Below are 13,911 nucleotides of genomic sequence, written 5' to 3'. Positions count from 1 at the left end.
TCTTTGTAATTTTTTCTCCTTATACCTTAAAAAATGGTGTTCAATTGTTCCTTTTCTATTGTAAATACTTTTTTCTTTGCCATCTATCTTCCAATCAAAATGTGAGTAAGTCTCATTTTCCAGTTTGTAATTTCTTTTCCTGTCCCTTGAATAATATAATTTATGGATAAACAAATTTTTTGGTCAACATAATCATTATCAATCTCTTGTGATGGCAGCTCTAGACTCCGTGTTGAGCAAAGAAGATGGCAAAAGAGGCGAGGATTGTATCAACGACGACGAGGCACCAAGCACCGACAGCCATCCAGAAGGCGGAGCCAATCTGAAAAAAATTGATGTTTAGATTTTGTATTCACACGGAAACAACTAAGTACACAATACCGTTCAAAGAGATATACAAAAACGTAATTTTCAGCGAATTTTTAGGTACTTTGACTATTTTTAGAAGTCTGGAACTTGGCTTTAAAGCTTGCGATCACTTTGAAACTTTCGGAAAATTTAAAACAGACCAAGATTGAAAACTTTGCATTCACAGATTTTTTTGAAAACTGCTAATTTTTCAGCTATTTGCCGATATCTGAAACACACCCATATTTCAGATTTTCAGTACAAAAACAAGCCAAAGAGAGGTGTCTCTTAAAAAATCGGCAAACAGCTGGAAACTAGGCATTTTCAAAAATTCTTTGAATGCAAATTCTTTGAAAAAAATTTCATAGTGTTTGTAAGTTTATCATTCGAGCTCCAGGCTCCGGAAAATGGTTAAAATTACCAAAAACAAACTGAAAAATTCGTTTTTGCATATCTTATTGCCCGTAACCGCATAATCCTTACATTAATGTCCAATTCCTTTCCGTTGAAGAAGTTCTGAATGTCAACATCATCTGAAAATCAGAATAAAAACAGACATCTCTAGTTTCTAAAGCTTCATACGTCTAACTTTATCGCTGTTGTAGTAGAAAACAGCAATGGCGATGGTGAGCAAGATGGTGATGAGGAAGGAGAGTGGCGAGAGGGGATGGAGAAGATATTTTTTGAAGCAGCAGGTGCATCTGAAAAAAACATAATGTTACTTCAGTGTTCTGTCTGCAGAAGCCCATCCGAATCGTCAACTTCGAGCTTCATTATCTTGATTTCTGTGAGAGATGTTAAAAATTTGCCAACTAATAAAATATTGATGACATTATGATAGATAATCGATCAGTTGACAAAATTTTGATTTTTTTCATGGAAATTTGAGCTTATGGGCTTTAAGATAAGTGGATGGGCTTCTTAGAGGAAAAATTAGAGGAAAAACAGTATTCAAAATGACCCACGAGGTGAGGAAGTTCCAGACGAAGGCAACAATCTCCAGGATTAGAGCTGATATCATGCAGATGGCGACCATTTTCTCGTAGGGTTTCATTTCCTGCAAATTTTCAGTGGTTTTCTCCACCAGTTTCTGGAAGACTCACCTTCCAAAAACGAGCGCATCCGGCGGCGTCGGTGTCACAGAAGAAGGGAAGGATTCCAATAAGACGCTCCGTTTGGTTAGCGTCTACATGCTGGTACAAATCAATTAGGTCAGCTTGGACGGTGGTCCACTCTGAGAAGTAATTTATTTTCTATATGGTATAGCTTGTGCCACGTGGCACCACAACTCACTATCCGAGAAGGTGGCTCCAAGAGTGAGCGCGATGGCACCGAGCATGACGACCCCAAACACTAGTTGAGTGAGCGATGAGCACATCTCCTGAAACAATAACAAAAATAACAATCAAAAAGTAAAAACGAATGAAAATCAATGTGGAGGTGGGAAGCGATGTGGAAAAACTGTGGCAAAAAAGGGAGGGGGAGAAAATGAATGCAAAAATTGATGCATCGACTTTTTTGGGATTCGAGAAAAACTGTGATTTCCACCCTCTATACATATTGAGGGGAAAACGTTCCCATGGCTTATTTTATGGTCGAGGAAAAGTGACACGTCTTTTGATATATGTTTTTAGGAGTTTCAAGATGGAGTAGAGGAATACGAAATAGAAAAAAATATATATATACAAAAAAGGGGGAATATAGATTGAACTTTTTAAAACAATATAGCTGACGTATAGGGTAAAATGATGCAATGTAGATTTAAACAAACAAAAAAAGCTGGGCGGAAAAGTGCACGATTTTTTTAAATCCAATTTTTTTGAACTTCTATGAGAAACTGTTAAATTAGAAAAATATTGATTTTGTTGCAAGGAAAGAAGCCAACACTCAAATTTTATTATGGCATCATACGCTTCGATTCGGGATGATAAAACTTGCAGTTTTGTACCAGAAAAGTGGAATGTTCAAAAAAGAAAAGAATCAAAAGCTTTTAGCACTTCAGCAATGGTTCTGGAGACAATTATCTCGTTAAGAGTGGGGTAATTGGAAAATGAACAAAAATCAGAAATAATAAAAAAACAGTTAATGGATATAATGTCTCCAAAACCGTGAACTTTGAATATCTCATTTTTTGTGAGAGATATCCGAACATGGTGAACGGTCAAAATGTTAATTATAATATCAAAAATGTTTTTTTCAGTAAACAAATTTTTGATTTCTTTGACAGGAACCTAGATAGATTCGCGTAAAGTTGAAAAATAAGTAGTTAAAGTTAGAAGTTCGGAATTCATGATTTTCTGAAAACGAGAACTTGCTAAAATTCCAGATTAAACAATTAATCTCAGTTTGCACAAAAGTTTTTAGTGAAAGTCCGCTTGAAACCTCATTCCAAATATTTTCGGACTTTTCAATTTTTCGGTAATTTTTGTAAAATTGTTTTTTTAAGGTCATATTACTCTGGTGCAAACGCTAGAACTAAAAGTCTCCCAACGACAACTACCGTAACCTGAAAATCATTTTTTTCAAATTTATTATTCCAATTATTGTGCAGTTTTAATCATTTTTTCTTTTCATTTTTTAAGAATTCTCATTTTACGACTTTTTCGAGGAAAATATACCACGAAAAGCGGTAAAAAACTAGATATCGAAAACGGAAAATAAGCAAAATATTTTTAGGTTACGGTAACTGTCGTTATGGGACCTTCGGCTTCTTTTTTTGCTCTTCTAGAGCCCGATTTTTGTGCCAGAATAATAAAACAAATTTCTATTATTTTTTTAGCATTTGCTTATAACTATAGAAATATTATTTAGAACGTTTGATTCTGTTCACACCTTATCGTCCGTTATCCTTATAATTTTTGCATTGTATTTTTTCGAACACGTTCTCATTTGCCACCTTTTTCTTTCAATTCCAATCATCTTGTCACATACACATCATCGTATTCTCAGCTCCTCATGTCATCATAACCATACATGTCTATACGAAATCGAATGATTCACTATTTTATTCTCCCATGCATTTCTTTTTCGTTTTTTCTTTTTTTGAAGAAAAGCCGCGAAACAAAACAAAATTCGTACAGTTTTCATCTCCATCGAGCCTTTTTGAAAATGTCGCGATTCGGTGAGGAACGAAAAAAAAACAACTGTATACGGAAATTAGTCATCGTCTCCTCGTCTTGCTCCTCCCTTTTTTGCCTCCTACCTGTCCGGAGCTTCCGAAACAGTGCCATTCGTGCTTCCCCATCCGTTCCCACGATGCCGTTATTTTTTAGGCTTCTGTTTCTCGCAAACTTTTTGGTTACTGTAGCTCTTGCTGTGCAGCAAGCAGTGACTGTGAAAGGAATAGTAAACTGTCGAGGACAGAAACAACCCGGAACATTTGTGCAGTTGTATGATGAGGATTCGAGTGAGTTTCCTGGAATAGTTTGACAATTAAGCATGTGTTGATTATATTTTCAGTCTTCGACAGCGACGATCTTCTTGGATCCGTGATTGCTGACCATCGAGGAGTTTTCTGTGTAAAAGGAAACACTGAAGAGGTTAGTTTTGTAATTTAGAAAATATAATGTACTTTTAAATTAATTTTTACCGATTTTGGCTATTTTCAGGAGACTTGAGCTCGGCTGTCTAATTTTCTATCATTTTGAGAATTATCGGGTGGTGTAAAACAAACTTAAATTTAAAACTTTGAAATGACAGAATTTTCTAAAAATTTCTAGTTTTTCAGCTAACTGCCGGTTTCTGAAAGATACCTGTTCTTGCACGTTTTCAGTACTAAAAAGAATGTTGTTTAGAAAACGGGAATAGCTGAAAAGCTTTGAATTTTTGAAAAATTTTTTGATTACAAATTTTTCAATATTGGTCTGTTTTACACCCTTCAAACTTTTCACGGTGATAGGAATCTTGACAGCCGAGCTCCAAACTCCTGAAAATTATATAAATTACCAGAAGTCATCTGAAGAATTTGTTTTTGTATATTTTTTCAATTGGTACTGTATACTTCAATCATGATTTTTTTTTCAGTTCACCACTATCGAACCATACATCTTCATCGAGCACAATTGCGGTTACGAGGGTCTCAATGAAAAGGTGAGCCAATTTTTTTGCTTCTCATATTTTTTAATGTTTCAGAGAGTCTTCACTAGAATTGTTCCAATCGAGTACATCACAGAAGGACCTAAAGCCAAACATGTCTACCATATGGGAGACATTGAACTTCTCACAGCTGGTATGAATCGGAATTTTAGAATTGTGTTAACATTGTCTTTAGATGCTCCTGTTCAAAAATACGACAAACGGATTTATGTAGAAACAAATATTGATGAGAGAATTCGACAGTGCATTCCAATCTATGTGCAATATAAGAGATACTATGAGAAGGTGGATTCAGAAATTTCGTTTTTAATTTTTGATCTTTTTTCAGACCGTTTTTGAAACTAAAACGCATGAAACCGTCCTGCCGACCGACGAAGAACCAGTTGAAATTGAGGAGCCGGTTGTGGAACCAACAGAAGGAGAGCAGGAAGTGGTGACGTCATCTACAGAAGAAGTACAGGAAACAGAAGCGCCAGTGGTCCATCATGAAATGTCTGATGAGGAGAAGAGACTGGAAGAGGAGAGGCTCCGATTGGAAGGTGATTTTAAAATTGTTGGTTTTTTTGTTTCGAAAATCAAGTCTTCCAGAAGAGCAACAACGACTCGATGAGATTCGCAGACTCGAGGAAGAATCCCTACGTTTGGAGGAAATCCGTCGTATCGAAGAGGAGAAAAAGAGAATTGAGGAGATCAGAAGACAAGAGGAAGAACAACAACGGATCGAGTTGGAACGTAGAGAAGAAGGTGAGAATTTAGGCGAATAAGTTCAAAAAACGTAATTTTAGTGTATTTTTGGTCATATTAAACCATTCTCAGCAATCTGGAGAATTTTCCGATCACTTCTCAAATTTTTTATGATGTTGAACTTTTATCTAGGAAAATCATTTACTTCCAAAAAATCGAATTAATTTTTCACCAAACCGAAAATGGTCGCGTGTAAATGTACGGAACATTGTTTTCCTTTTCTCGAATGATTTACCTGCTTTTGAGAGGTAAACAACTTTGGACTCAAATTTCTCAACTACTATGAGCTGAAAACTCATCTTTTTTGGACACCATACAGTACATTTTTAGCTCTACCTATTCATACCATTTTTTCAAGATTAAATGATTTTAGTGGAACAGACAATATTGTTTTTACAATATTATTCTATCAATAAATAATTTTTTTAGACTGAGAACCTTTCAAAAACTGGCTGTGAACATCAAACTTAAATAGTACCCCTATTTATTGAAAAAAAGGAGTATTTATGAAAAAGTAACTCCTGAAAAATGATTAAAATGACCGAAAATCAACCGAAAAATACGATTTTGTGTATTTTATTGACCGGCACTGTATAACAAAAATAATTGTAAATGAACAATGAATGATTCAGAACGCCGTCTGGAAGCTGAGCGTCGAGCTGCAGAAGAAAAGAAGCGAGAGGAAGAGGCGAAACTTCAAGAACAAAGACGAAAGGAACAAGAAGAGGAACACAAAAGAAGAATGGACGAGTATCATCGACGAGAACAAGAGCGTCAGGAAGCTCTGAAGCGTAGAGAAGAGGAAATCAAACGACGTGAAGAGGAGGAGAAGATTAGAATCTCCACGTCGTCTTCTGAAAAAGTGGAGAAGAAGGATCCGTGTGTTCACTATCCAGTCTTGACTCATGTAAGTCTGAAATAGGTTGAATGTTGTGAAATATGGAATTATGAATAGGAAGAGATGCCAGCAGATGGTGGTATGTCTGTGTGTTTTGTGTTTCATTATGGAGAGAAAAATACAAAAATAGATTTTTTTTTCTTTTTCGCCTTTTCACTACTCAAAGCTTCAACAGTTTTCTCAGGATTAATTCACCGTCTTTCCTCTGATAGGAGGTCACCCAAACCTTCAGCTTCAAGCTCAATTATCTCCATTTCTGTGAAAGTTATCAAAAATTTGTCAATTGATGAATTATTACTGGTATCATAAGAAACACTTGATCAGTTAACAAACTGTAAATATCTTTCACAGAATCAAGATACCGTAAGTATTCTAAAAGAACGCCATCCAAACCGTCCATTTTTAACCCATCTATCTCATTTCCTGTGAAAGACATCAAAAAGTCGTAAACTGACAAAATGTTCATCATAATATCAGGAATATTTTATCAGTTGACTACTTTTTAATATATTCCAAAAGATCCGATATAAATTGCATCAAAGTTGACAGTTTGGGGCGTTCTATTAGTGAGTTTACGGTAATTGCGCTTGAAGATTCATGGCTTGGGCGAGGGAATACGGTAATAGTGGCAATTTAAAAAAAAATAAATTTTTTCAGATCCAATCTATCAGTAGATCCATTGAAGCTCGTCACGAGTACGTCGAAGATCCATGTCTCAAGAGATAACCATAACACTCATATCATTCCATCATCATCAATTGTCTAGTAATAATTCAATTTCTCTTTTTAAATTGTTTTTTTTTTGTAATGCTACCCAAAATAACTGCTATCAGATCTTTTATTACGCTTTCAATCTTGATTTTCTACTCAATAATTTCACATGCAATTTAATTATGACTTATATTTTACAATTTCTATCTAAACCAATTTTACAGTTATTTTTTCCATTCTTTCGAGATCACACATAATGAAGTTGTTTTTTCACAATCGGTTCCAATCGGACAATCGTCGTCGATTTCACACGGGTCACCGATTTCGTAGATTTTGTTGTTCTTTCGATTGCCACTGAAAAGATAGCCACTTTCTCTCAAACTATCAAAAAAGAACTGACGCTGGTCCATAGTGACAAACCACATATGACATTTTCGGGCAGTTTGCGATTCCACACCCGAGACGATACGTACGATCCCATGCCATCTATAACGACTACTATTCCTTATCTTATCAAAAATGACCTCGTACCTGAGTGTAATGTCCAATCGCTTTCCCTTTCAAATCCCATAGTTCGGGTGTCAATACGTTATCAATTGGCGTACCGAACTCCTCTAGTTCTTGCCACCATTTCTCGACGGCCTTAAACAGTTTTTGTTTTTGATTGATGAGGAAGCGATAGATCAAAAAAACAGATACCGTATGAATTAGACTTCGGGGATCAGGATTCACAAATGAACTCATATAGAGGTTCTGTCCCTGGTTGGGGCGTTCGTAATGGGAGGAATGGGCGAAAACGCACTTGTTTGCCCAGTTCTGTGCAAATCGTTCCAGCATACAATCATATTCCATTTTTATCATTTGACTTGCTTTTGGCTGGGAACTATTGGTTTCTCCGTTCCACTCGAAACCCTTTGCTAGACGCGATCTAGAAGAATGCTTTTTAAATTTGAATTCAAGTTTTGAAATTTTTTCACTTATTTGAAGAGTTTGTAGCTCGGCTGTAAAGTTTCCACTTGCTTTGAAAAATTGCTGAGAGCGTAGAACAGACCTAGATACAAAACTGTGGATTTCCAGAAGTTTTCGAAAATTCGTAGTTTTCAGCGATAGGCCGATTTCTCAAAGACACCAACTTGTAAAATTCCAGGCAGGCCGGACCTGAGGAAAATTTCAAGGCCCGGGCCCGGCCCGGTAGGCCCCGTAGCAAAAATGTTGTCCTTTTGAGCCAAATTTTGAGCTCTCAATACAATTTTCCCCATTTTTTTTTGTTTTTTTTTTGGATTGTTTGTCTGTTTGATCAAAAAATATCAAAAAAACTCGAAACAAAAATTTTTGATTGAAAAAAATCACATAAGGGTCCCCCTTATGTGTTTTTTGAAATTTTCAAAACTTGTGAAATGACGGGCCCGGGCCGGGCCGGGCCTCCGAAATTCTGGAAAAAGCCCGGCCGGCCCGTTACAAGTATGAAAGACACTATTTTTCGGCCCATTTTTGTGCTGAAAACGGGAAAAAATTAGATTTCTTTCATAATCCGATAGATGGTTGAAAAACTAGGAGTTTTTCTTGAAAAACTCTGTAAATGTGAATTTTAATCTAGTTCTGTTTTATACCCTCCAAAATTTTTTAAGGAATCGGAAACTTGACAGACCAAGCTCAAGACTCTGGAAAATGATCAAAATGGCCGAAAATCGTATGACTGTACCTATAAAAATTATGCTGTTCTAGTGTAAAATTCCTTGTCACATCTGACACTTGTGGATTGTTACACTGCATACTGTCTCCACTATCTTTGGTCATCTGCGGCGCCTGACAAAGGCCTTCAGGCACTAAACACTTGGATCCTGGATACGTGAAGCAGTCCTTGTCTTCACAGCATGGTTTTCCATTTTCGTAAATCATCTCTTTTTCGCATTGAGCCCTGAAAACTTGTTTTGGGTTAGTTGCTGTTGAAAAATAAAATTTTTCGTCACTTTTCATTGTAGAGACAGGTGAACAAAGCCGACTCTGTATCCGGGCACATGATATACGAACATCCGACACGGTATGTTTTCCCTTTTGCCATCTGGAAAACAATTTTTTTTGCTTTGAATACAGTAATCTTTTTACATTCGCCCATCCAAAATAATTTCGTCTTGCGAAGAACCTATTTTTCTGATCCTCATTTCCCCGTTCCTCTCCTTGCTGCCACCAATATTTCATAGCGTTTCTCATATGTACTGTTGAGTCGTGACCATCGAAATAATAATAGAATCTGAAAGTCGATTTGATCAAAATTATTACTTTATTTTTGCTAAAGTGGTCACCGCTTGAATAGTTGAGCGTTCGAACCGAGTACTGATTGAGGCATGAAGTGTTGGGGACACGAGGCTGACCAGTTGGCGGCGAGTGCAGCAAGTTCACAATCCCAGTCCTAAATAAGTGTTTTGACTTTATTTTGAAGCAAAATAGCTAAGATTTTAATTTCACAACAAAAGAGGTATAGTACCAATAAATAAGATAAACAAAAAACTATTTTTCCATTAGTTTTTCACCATTTCAATCATTTTCAATAGTTTGGAGTTTGACTGTTAAGTTTCCGATAACTTTGAAATTTTTAGAGGATGTAAAACAGACCTAGATTAAAAGTTTGTATTCACACAAATTTTTGAAATGTCCTAGTTTTCAGATAATTTCGAATTTCTGAAAGACACCTGTTTTTTCATATTTTCAGTACAAATATAAGCCAAAGAGGTGTGTTTTGTTCTAAAGCCCTACGATAAACAAGTGTCTTCCAGTAATAGGCAAATAACTGATAAATTAGGAACTTATGCAAAATTTTCACAAAACAGCAGATCTCTAGACGTCGGATATTTGTCAAAATGGCCGAAAGCCCACTGAAAAGTCACTTGTTGTCTTTTGTTGATTGGTGATGTATGTTTTTTTTTAAATCATAGTAACCCAACTGAAGGGATCAAAAACAAAATTCGAAAATCCTCGGAAACTACAGTAACCCTGACCACTTTAACGACAAGACAAAAATATGCCCTTTTCTTCAAACTAACCAGTTTATACATGTTTCTCGCACTGTTCATGAGACCTCTTTTGTTCCTCTGCTTGCCATAAGCCAGTGATCTTCGTAATTCGTTATGTGTTGTTAGGATGATCTCTTGCTGTAGCTGGGTGATCGTTGATTCGTTACACACATGTTCGGTTAACAGTTCTGAACGGTGGGGTACCTTTAAAGGGTCAAGAGGTTCCATAACTTACCCTCGTCCAAGCCACCTAAAGCTTCTACAACCTTATCATCTACGGCGTTCCACACATTTTGTTCTATAAGATCATCACTACCACTTCCCTCGATGTTAGTACTCTGAAAACCAACTTTTGAACTTAAAAAAGACCATAAAAATCCAAGACTATCCCCACTTAAAAGATAAAAAGACCAATTTTTTAAAAAAGATGAAAATCCTCACCTGCACATAATTAAAAATAATAAAAGTAGTTGCCACGAACAAAATCCCGTTCATAATAGTTATCAGCAAGCAAAGAGCATTACGGGTATTGAAATTCTTTGTCACCACCGCTGAAATTTATTTTACGTTCCCTTTCAAACCACCAATAGCTCCGCCCCTAGGTTACCAGTTTTCTACGCCTCCTGAAAAAAAGAAAGAGAGACGAAACCGTCTAGGAACTTCTGATGCGCCGGCGACGACGACGACGACTTTGAAACGATAGAAACCGAAATCATCAAAACCAAACATAACAGAGAAAGTGAAAACGATGTGTTTTTTGGGACTTTTTTGTTTCAATGGAGTGATATGGTAACATTAAAAAAAGCGAAGGAAAGTTCAAAAGTCGGTGGCAATTCGATACAACTTGGAAGAATGGAGAAGAAGCATCGACACAATGACTATACTATATAACAGACAGTACAAAACACGATCACTGTAATAATTTATTAGTTTTGATAGGTCTCTTTTGTTCTGTAAAAGGGCGTCGCTCCTTACAGTTTTTCAATTTTATGCTAATTCGTTCGTACCTGTGAAAGCATTGGTAGAAGAAGAGGTCATATTCTCCGTGAAGACAGTCAAGTGTTAAAAAACCGCGGCGACAAAAAGTGAAAACCCAAAATTGGTGGTAGTGACAGCATATGTGGTAGTAGTGCCTTTCTTTTATGAAGCGGCGCTTTATATGTTTATTATGTTTCTTCTACGTTTCCCTTCCACAATAAAAAACCACTTTCCCCTCTCTGCCATGCAAATTTTTTATTCGGTGTCGTCTGGGTTTAAGAATTATGTGGTGAGAGGAAATGAAAAATCTTGTTTTCACTTTTCTCGTGATTTTGATCAGATCATCAATTTGGTTTCCAGGTGACAGATGAAACCGAAAAGAAAAAAGGGTGTTCTGAAAAAAAACCTACTGTCAGATTTGGTTTGATTTGATAAGTGAACTTTATTTTATTTGAATCGAATCGAATGATTTTGATTAAATCAAGGTCACAGCGAAAAAAAAAACTGAAAATCAAGTGAATCGAGGAAATTTTTGTCAATCAAGGAAGTGGTGGAAGAGTGGTGGAGCGGCTGGAAAAATTGATATACAGTAATGGTTAATAAGATTTATAAAAACGTATTTTAAGGTGATTTTAGGTCATTTTGACCATTTTGAGATTTTCTAAAGCTTGGTTGCATAAATGAGAGGTTTTTCTGAAATTGGGGTTTTTTGAGGTCGGGAAAAATAGTCGGATTTTTAATTTTGATAAATTAACCAGCAGTTTGGTGTTTTAAGGCTAAATCAAGTACGAGAAACACAATGATGTCAAAATGTGATCTGAAAATGTCTCATTTTCGAAATGCTGAGGTCGAATTTAAAAAAACAGTTCAAAATTTACAAATCACTTCACGTATGCTTGGTCGGCAAGTTTCCGATTGCGTTGAAAATTTTGTAAGGTGTGAAACAGATTTCCGAAAATTCTTAGTTTTCCAACTATTTGCCAATTTTTTAAAGACACCCATTCTTGCCCGTTTTTAAACTGAAAACGTTAAAAAAACCAGGTGTCTTTCAGAAATAGGCAAATAGCTGAAAAACTCAAATTTTTCCTTTTTCTTCTCGGTCTGTTTTATAACCTCCAAAACCTTCAACGAGATCGGAAATTTGACAGCCGAACTCCAGACTCTTGAATATGGTCAAAATTCAACTGAAAAATACGTTTTTGCATATCTAATCGACCGGTACTGTACCTATATAGACAAAGCACGTCAACTCTTTGCTCGCATTTTGCATAGGAACATCCCATGGACTCTGCTCCCACTGCCTTGTTATTCGAATTGCTAGACGCCAATTGGAGAGCAGCTTGAAACTGTTGAATGGTGGCTTCAGGGGTTGCAGTTCCGGTGACTGGAAAACTGACTTTCAAAGTTCCATCAGTAACTCCTCCGTTGTCAGTTAAACACTGTTTGATAACAGCAGCGGCTTTCGATTCCAAAGTGCAGTCCCAAGTCTAAACAATGACTGTAAATTTCAAATTGCTTAACTTTTTGTTTTTACATTTCCCTTGGCAACCGACTGAAGAAGAATGTTCCGTGTAGCAGTGGCCATCCCATTTGCGCACGTAGTATCAGCTATAAAACGATCAAGTGTTGGGAGTAAAGATCAATTTTGGGAAGCATCACACAGTTTATAGGCGATGTGTTTCGGAGATATCAGAATTGGACAAAAAAAAACTGCGAAAAAAACTAACCTGCGCGTTTCGACCGCTGTCTCTCTAGTAAGTAGTTGTCGTTGGCGATGTGAATTTGGCTTCTGTGAGAAGTTTGTGTGTGTGTGTGTAAAAAAGTCGAAAAGATTTATCTAGGTTTTTTATCGTATTGTCGGAAAAAACGAAAAAAGTGATATGAAAGAAAAAATACACCAAAACAAACTTTCGTGATAGAAAGGGATCTACATAATTTTGAAAAACAAAAAACTTAGGAATTACTGCAAAGTTTGTTAACATATTATGGGAAAAGTAGGACTGCTGTAAGAAGTTAGTGATATACTGAAAAAAAAATTACGGTAGAACTTCGAGGTTACTGTATAAAAAAGTATTGTTGTTGCTTCAAGGTTACTGTTTAAAATATGATGGTCCTGACTTTGGTCACTTCATGCGAGATTACGGTAGCTACGTCAACATTCCTGTATAACAGATTACTGTACGGCAGATTACGGTTGATACTTCAAGATTACTGTGTAAAAGAATATGACAATGACTTAGGTTTACTTCATAAGAGATTACGGTAGAAATTTCAAAACTACTGAATGGAAAATTACGGTATATATTTCAAGATTACTGCATACAAAACTACGGTGGATACTTCAAGATTAGTGTACAAAAGATGGCGACTGTTACTTCATGATTACTGGATGAAAGGTAACTGAAGATAGTTTAAGGTTACTGTATAAGAGATAATGGTAGATATTTATAAATAACTGTATGAAAAATTACGGTAATTACTCCAAGATCTGAAGTACATATAAACTAATTCAGAAATTTTCACTAGGATCTATTTTTGTGTTACAATAATTTTTTGGCAAACTGAATTTTCGATCTCCTACCGTAAAATTTTTTAAAATCCCAATTCTTCCGATTCAAAACTTTTTCTGACAAAACTTACTGTACGACCACGAAACAAACCAATAATCCCAAGAGAATCTGCTGCATTGTCAAAAAATTGAATGAGAGAAATAAATGGATTGCTCATTTTTACCAAATAGACTGACTGAGTGTCCTATTTGCGCACCTGGTCCACATTCAACCACGCAGTAATCAACAATAAAAAACTTCCTGCATGGCAATGCAGTAGCGGAGAGAAAGATCGGTTGAAAAATCATGACTCTTTATTAGCTTTTGGTTTTTTTTTGATAGACAGAAAATGATATTGCAAACTAGACGGAAATGAAACAAAAAAATTGGAAAAAAATGAAAAAAAATTGGCAGAAAAATTAAGAAGCAAAACTTATCATTATTAAATTAAAAAGAAAAAAATACTATAAATGGGAAGGGAACTTAGATTTGAAGTTTAGATTAGAATTTCAAATATTAGAATTGAATTGTAATAAGGCGGGAAAAGAGATCATTGGATTGGTATGGGAAAGAGAAA

At 35.9% G+C, this 13,911-nt stretch overlaps 4 protein-coding genes across 4 annotated transcripts; 1 reads left to right on the top strand and 3 right to left on the bottom strand.

The window, feature by feature from the left end:
- Positions 1 to 220: 220 nt before the first annotated feature.
- Positions 221 to 1,726, bottom strand: Cbr-clc-4 (the record flags this gene model as incomplete). The annotated part of the gene is made up of 6 exons (XM_002644064.1): positions 221 to 322; positions 832 to 881; positions 931 to 1,049; positions 1,314 to 1,405; positions 1,452 to 1,582; positions 1,642 to 1,726. 6 exons carry the CDS (start codon positions 1,724 to 1,726, stop codon positions 221 to 223), a joined length of 579 nt encoding a protein of 192 aa, XP_002644110.1.
- Positions 1,727 to 3,603: 1,877 nt separating this feature from the next.
- Positions 3,604 to 6,811, top strand: Cbr-ttr-14 (the record flags this gene model as incomplete). Its single annotated transcript, XM_002644063.1, has 9 exons — positions 3,604 to 3,754; positions 3,808 to 3,887; positions 4,372 to 4,437; positions 4,480 to 4,576; positions 4,619 to 4,728; positions 4,772 to 4,982; positions 5,032 to 5,187; positions 5,820 to 6,094; positions 6,743 to 6,811. The coding sequence occupies 9 exons, from the start codon at positions 3,604 to 3,606 to the stop codon at positions 6,809 to 6,811; spliced, it is 1,215 nt and encodes a 404-aa protein (XP_002644109.1).
- A 209-nt stretch (positions 6,812 to 7,020) lies between these two features.
- Positions 7,021 to 10,826, bottom strand: Cbr-scl-22 (the record flags this gene model as incomplete). The annotated part of the gene is given in 11 exon segments (XM_002644062.2): positions 7,021 to 7,150; positions 7,197 to 7,282; positions 7,328 to 7,438; positions 7,496 to 7,724; positions 8,499 to 8,714; positions 8,767 to 8,858; positions 8,903 to 9,206; positions 9,734 to 9,825; positions 9,838 to 9,995; positions 10,043 to 10,145; positions 10,815 to 10,826. 11 exon segments carry the CDS (start codon positions 10,824 to 10,826, stop codon positions 7,021 to 7,023), a joined length of 1,533 nt encoding a protein of 510 aa, XP_002644108.2.
- A 295-nt stretch (positions 10,827 to 11,121) lies between these two features.
- On the bottom strand, positions 11,122 to 12,370 carry CBG17590 (the record flags this gene model as incomplete). The annotated part of the gene is made up of 3 exons (XM_045239249.1): positions 11,122 to 11,179; positions 12,013 to 12,272; positions 12,320 to 12,370. 3 exons carry the CDS (start codon positions 12,368 to 12,370, stop codon positions 11,122 to 11,124), a joined length of 369 nt encoding a protein of 122 aa, XP_045096253.1.
- Between the last annotated feature and the right edge of the window lie 1,541 nt (positions 12,371 to 13,911).

Source organism: Caenorhabditis briggsae (genome assembly GCF_000004555.2).
Source record: "Caenorhabditis briggsae complete genome, chrX, whole genome shotgun sequence".
NCBI lineage: Eukaryota > Metazoa > Nematoda > Chromadorea > Rhabditida > Rhabditidae > Caenorhabditis > Caenorhabditis briggsae.
Note: the sequence above shows the minus strand (reverse complement) of the source record. Positions and strands in the feature narration are given on the sequence as shown.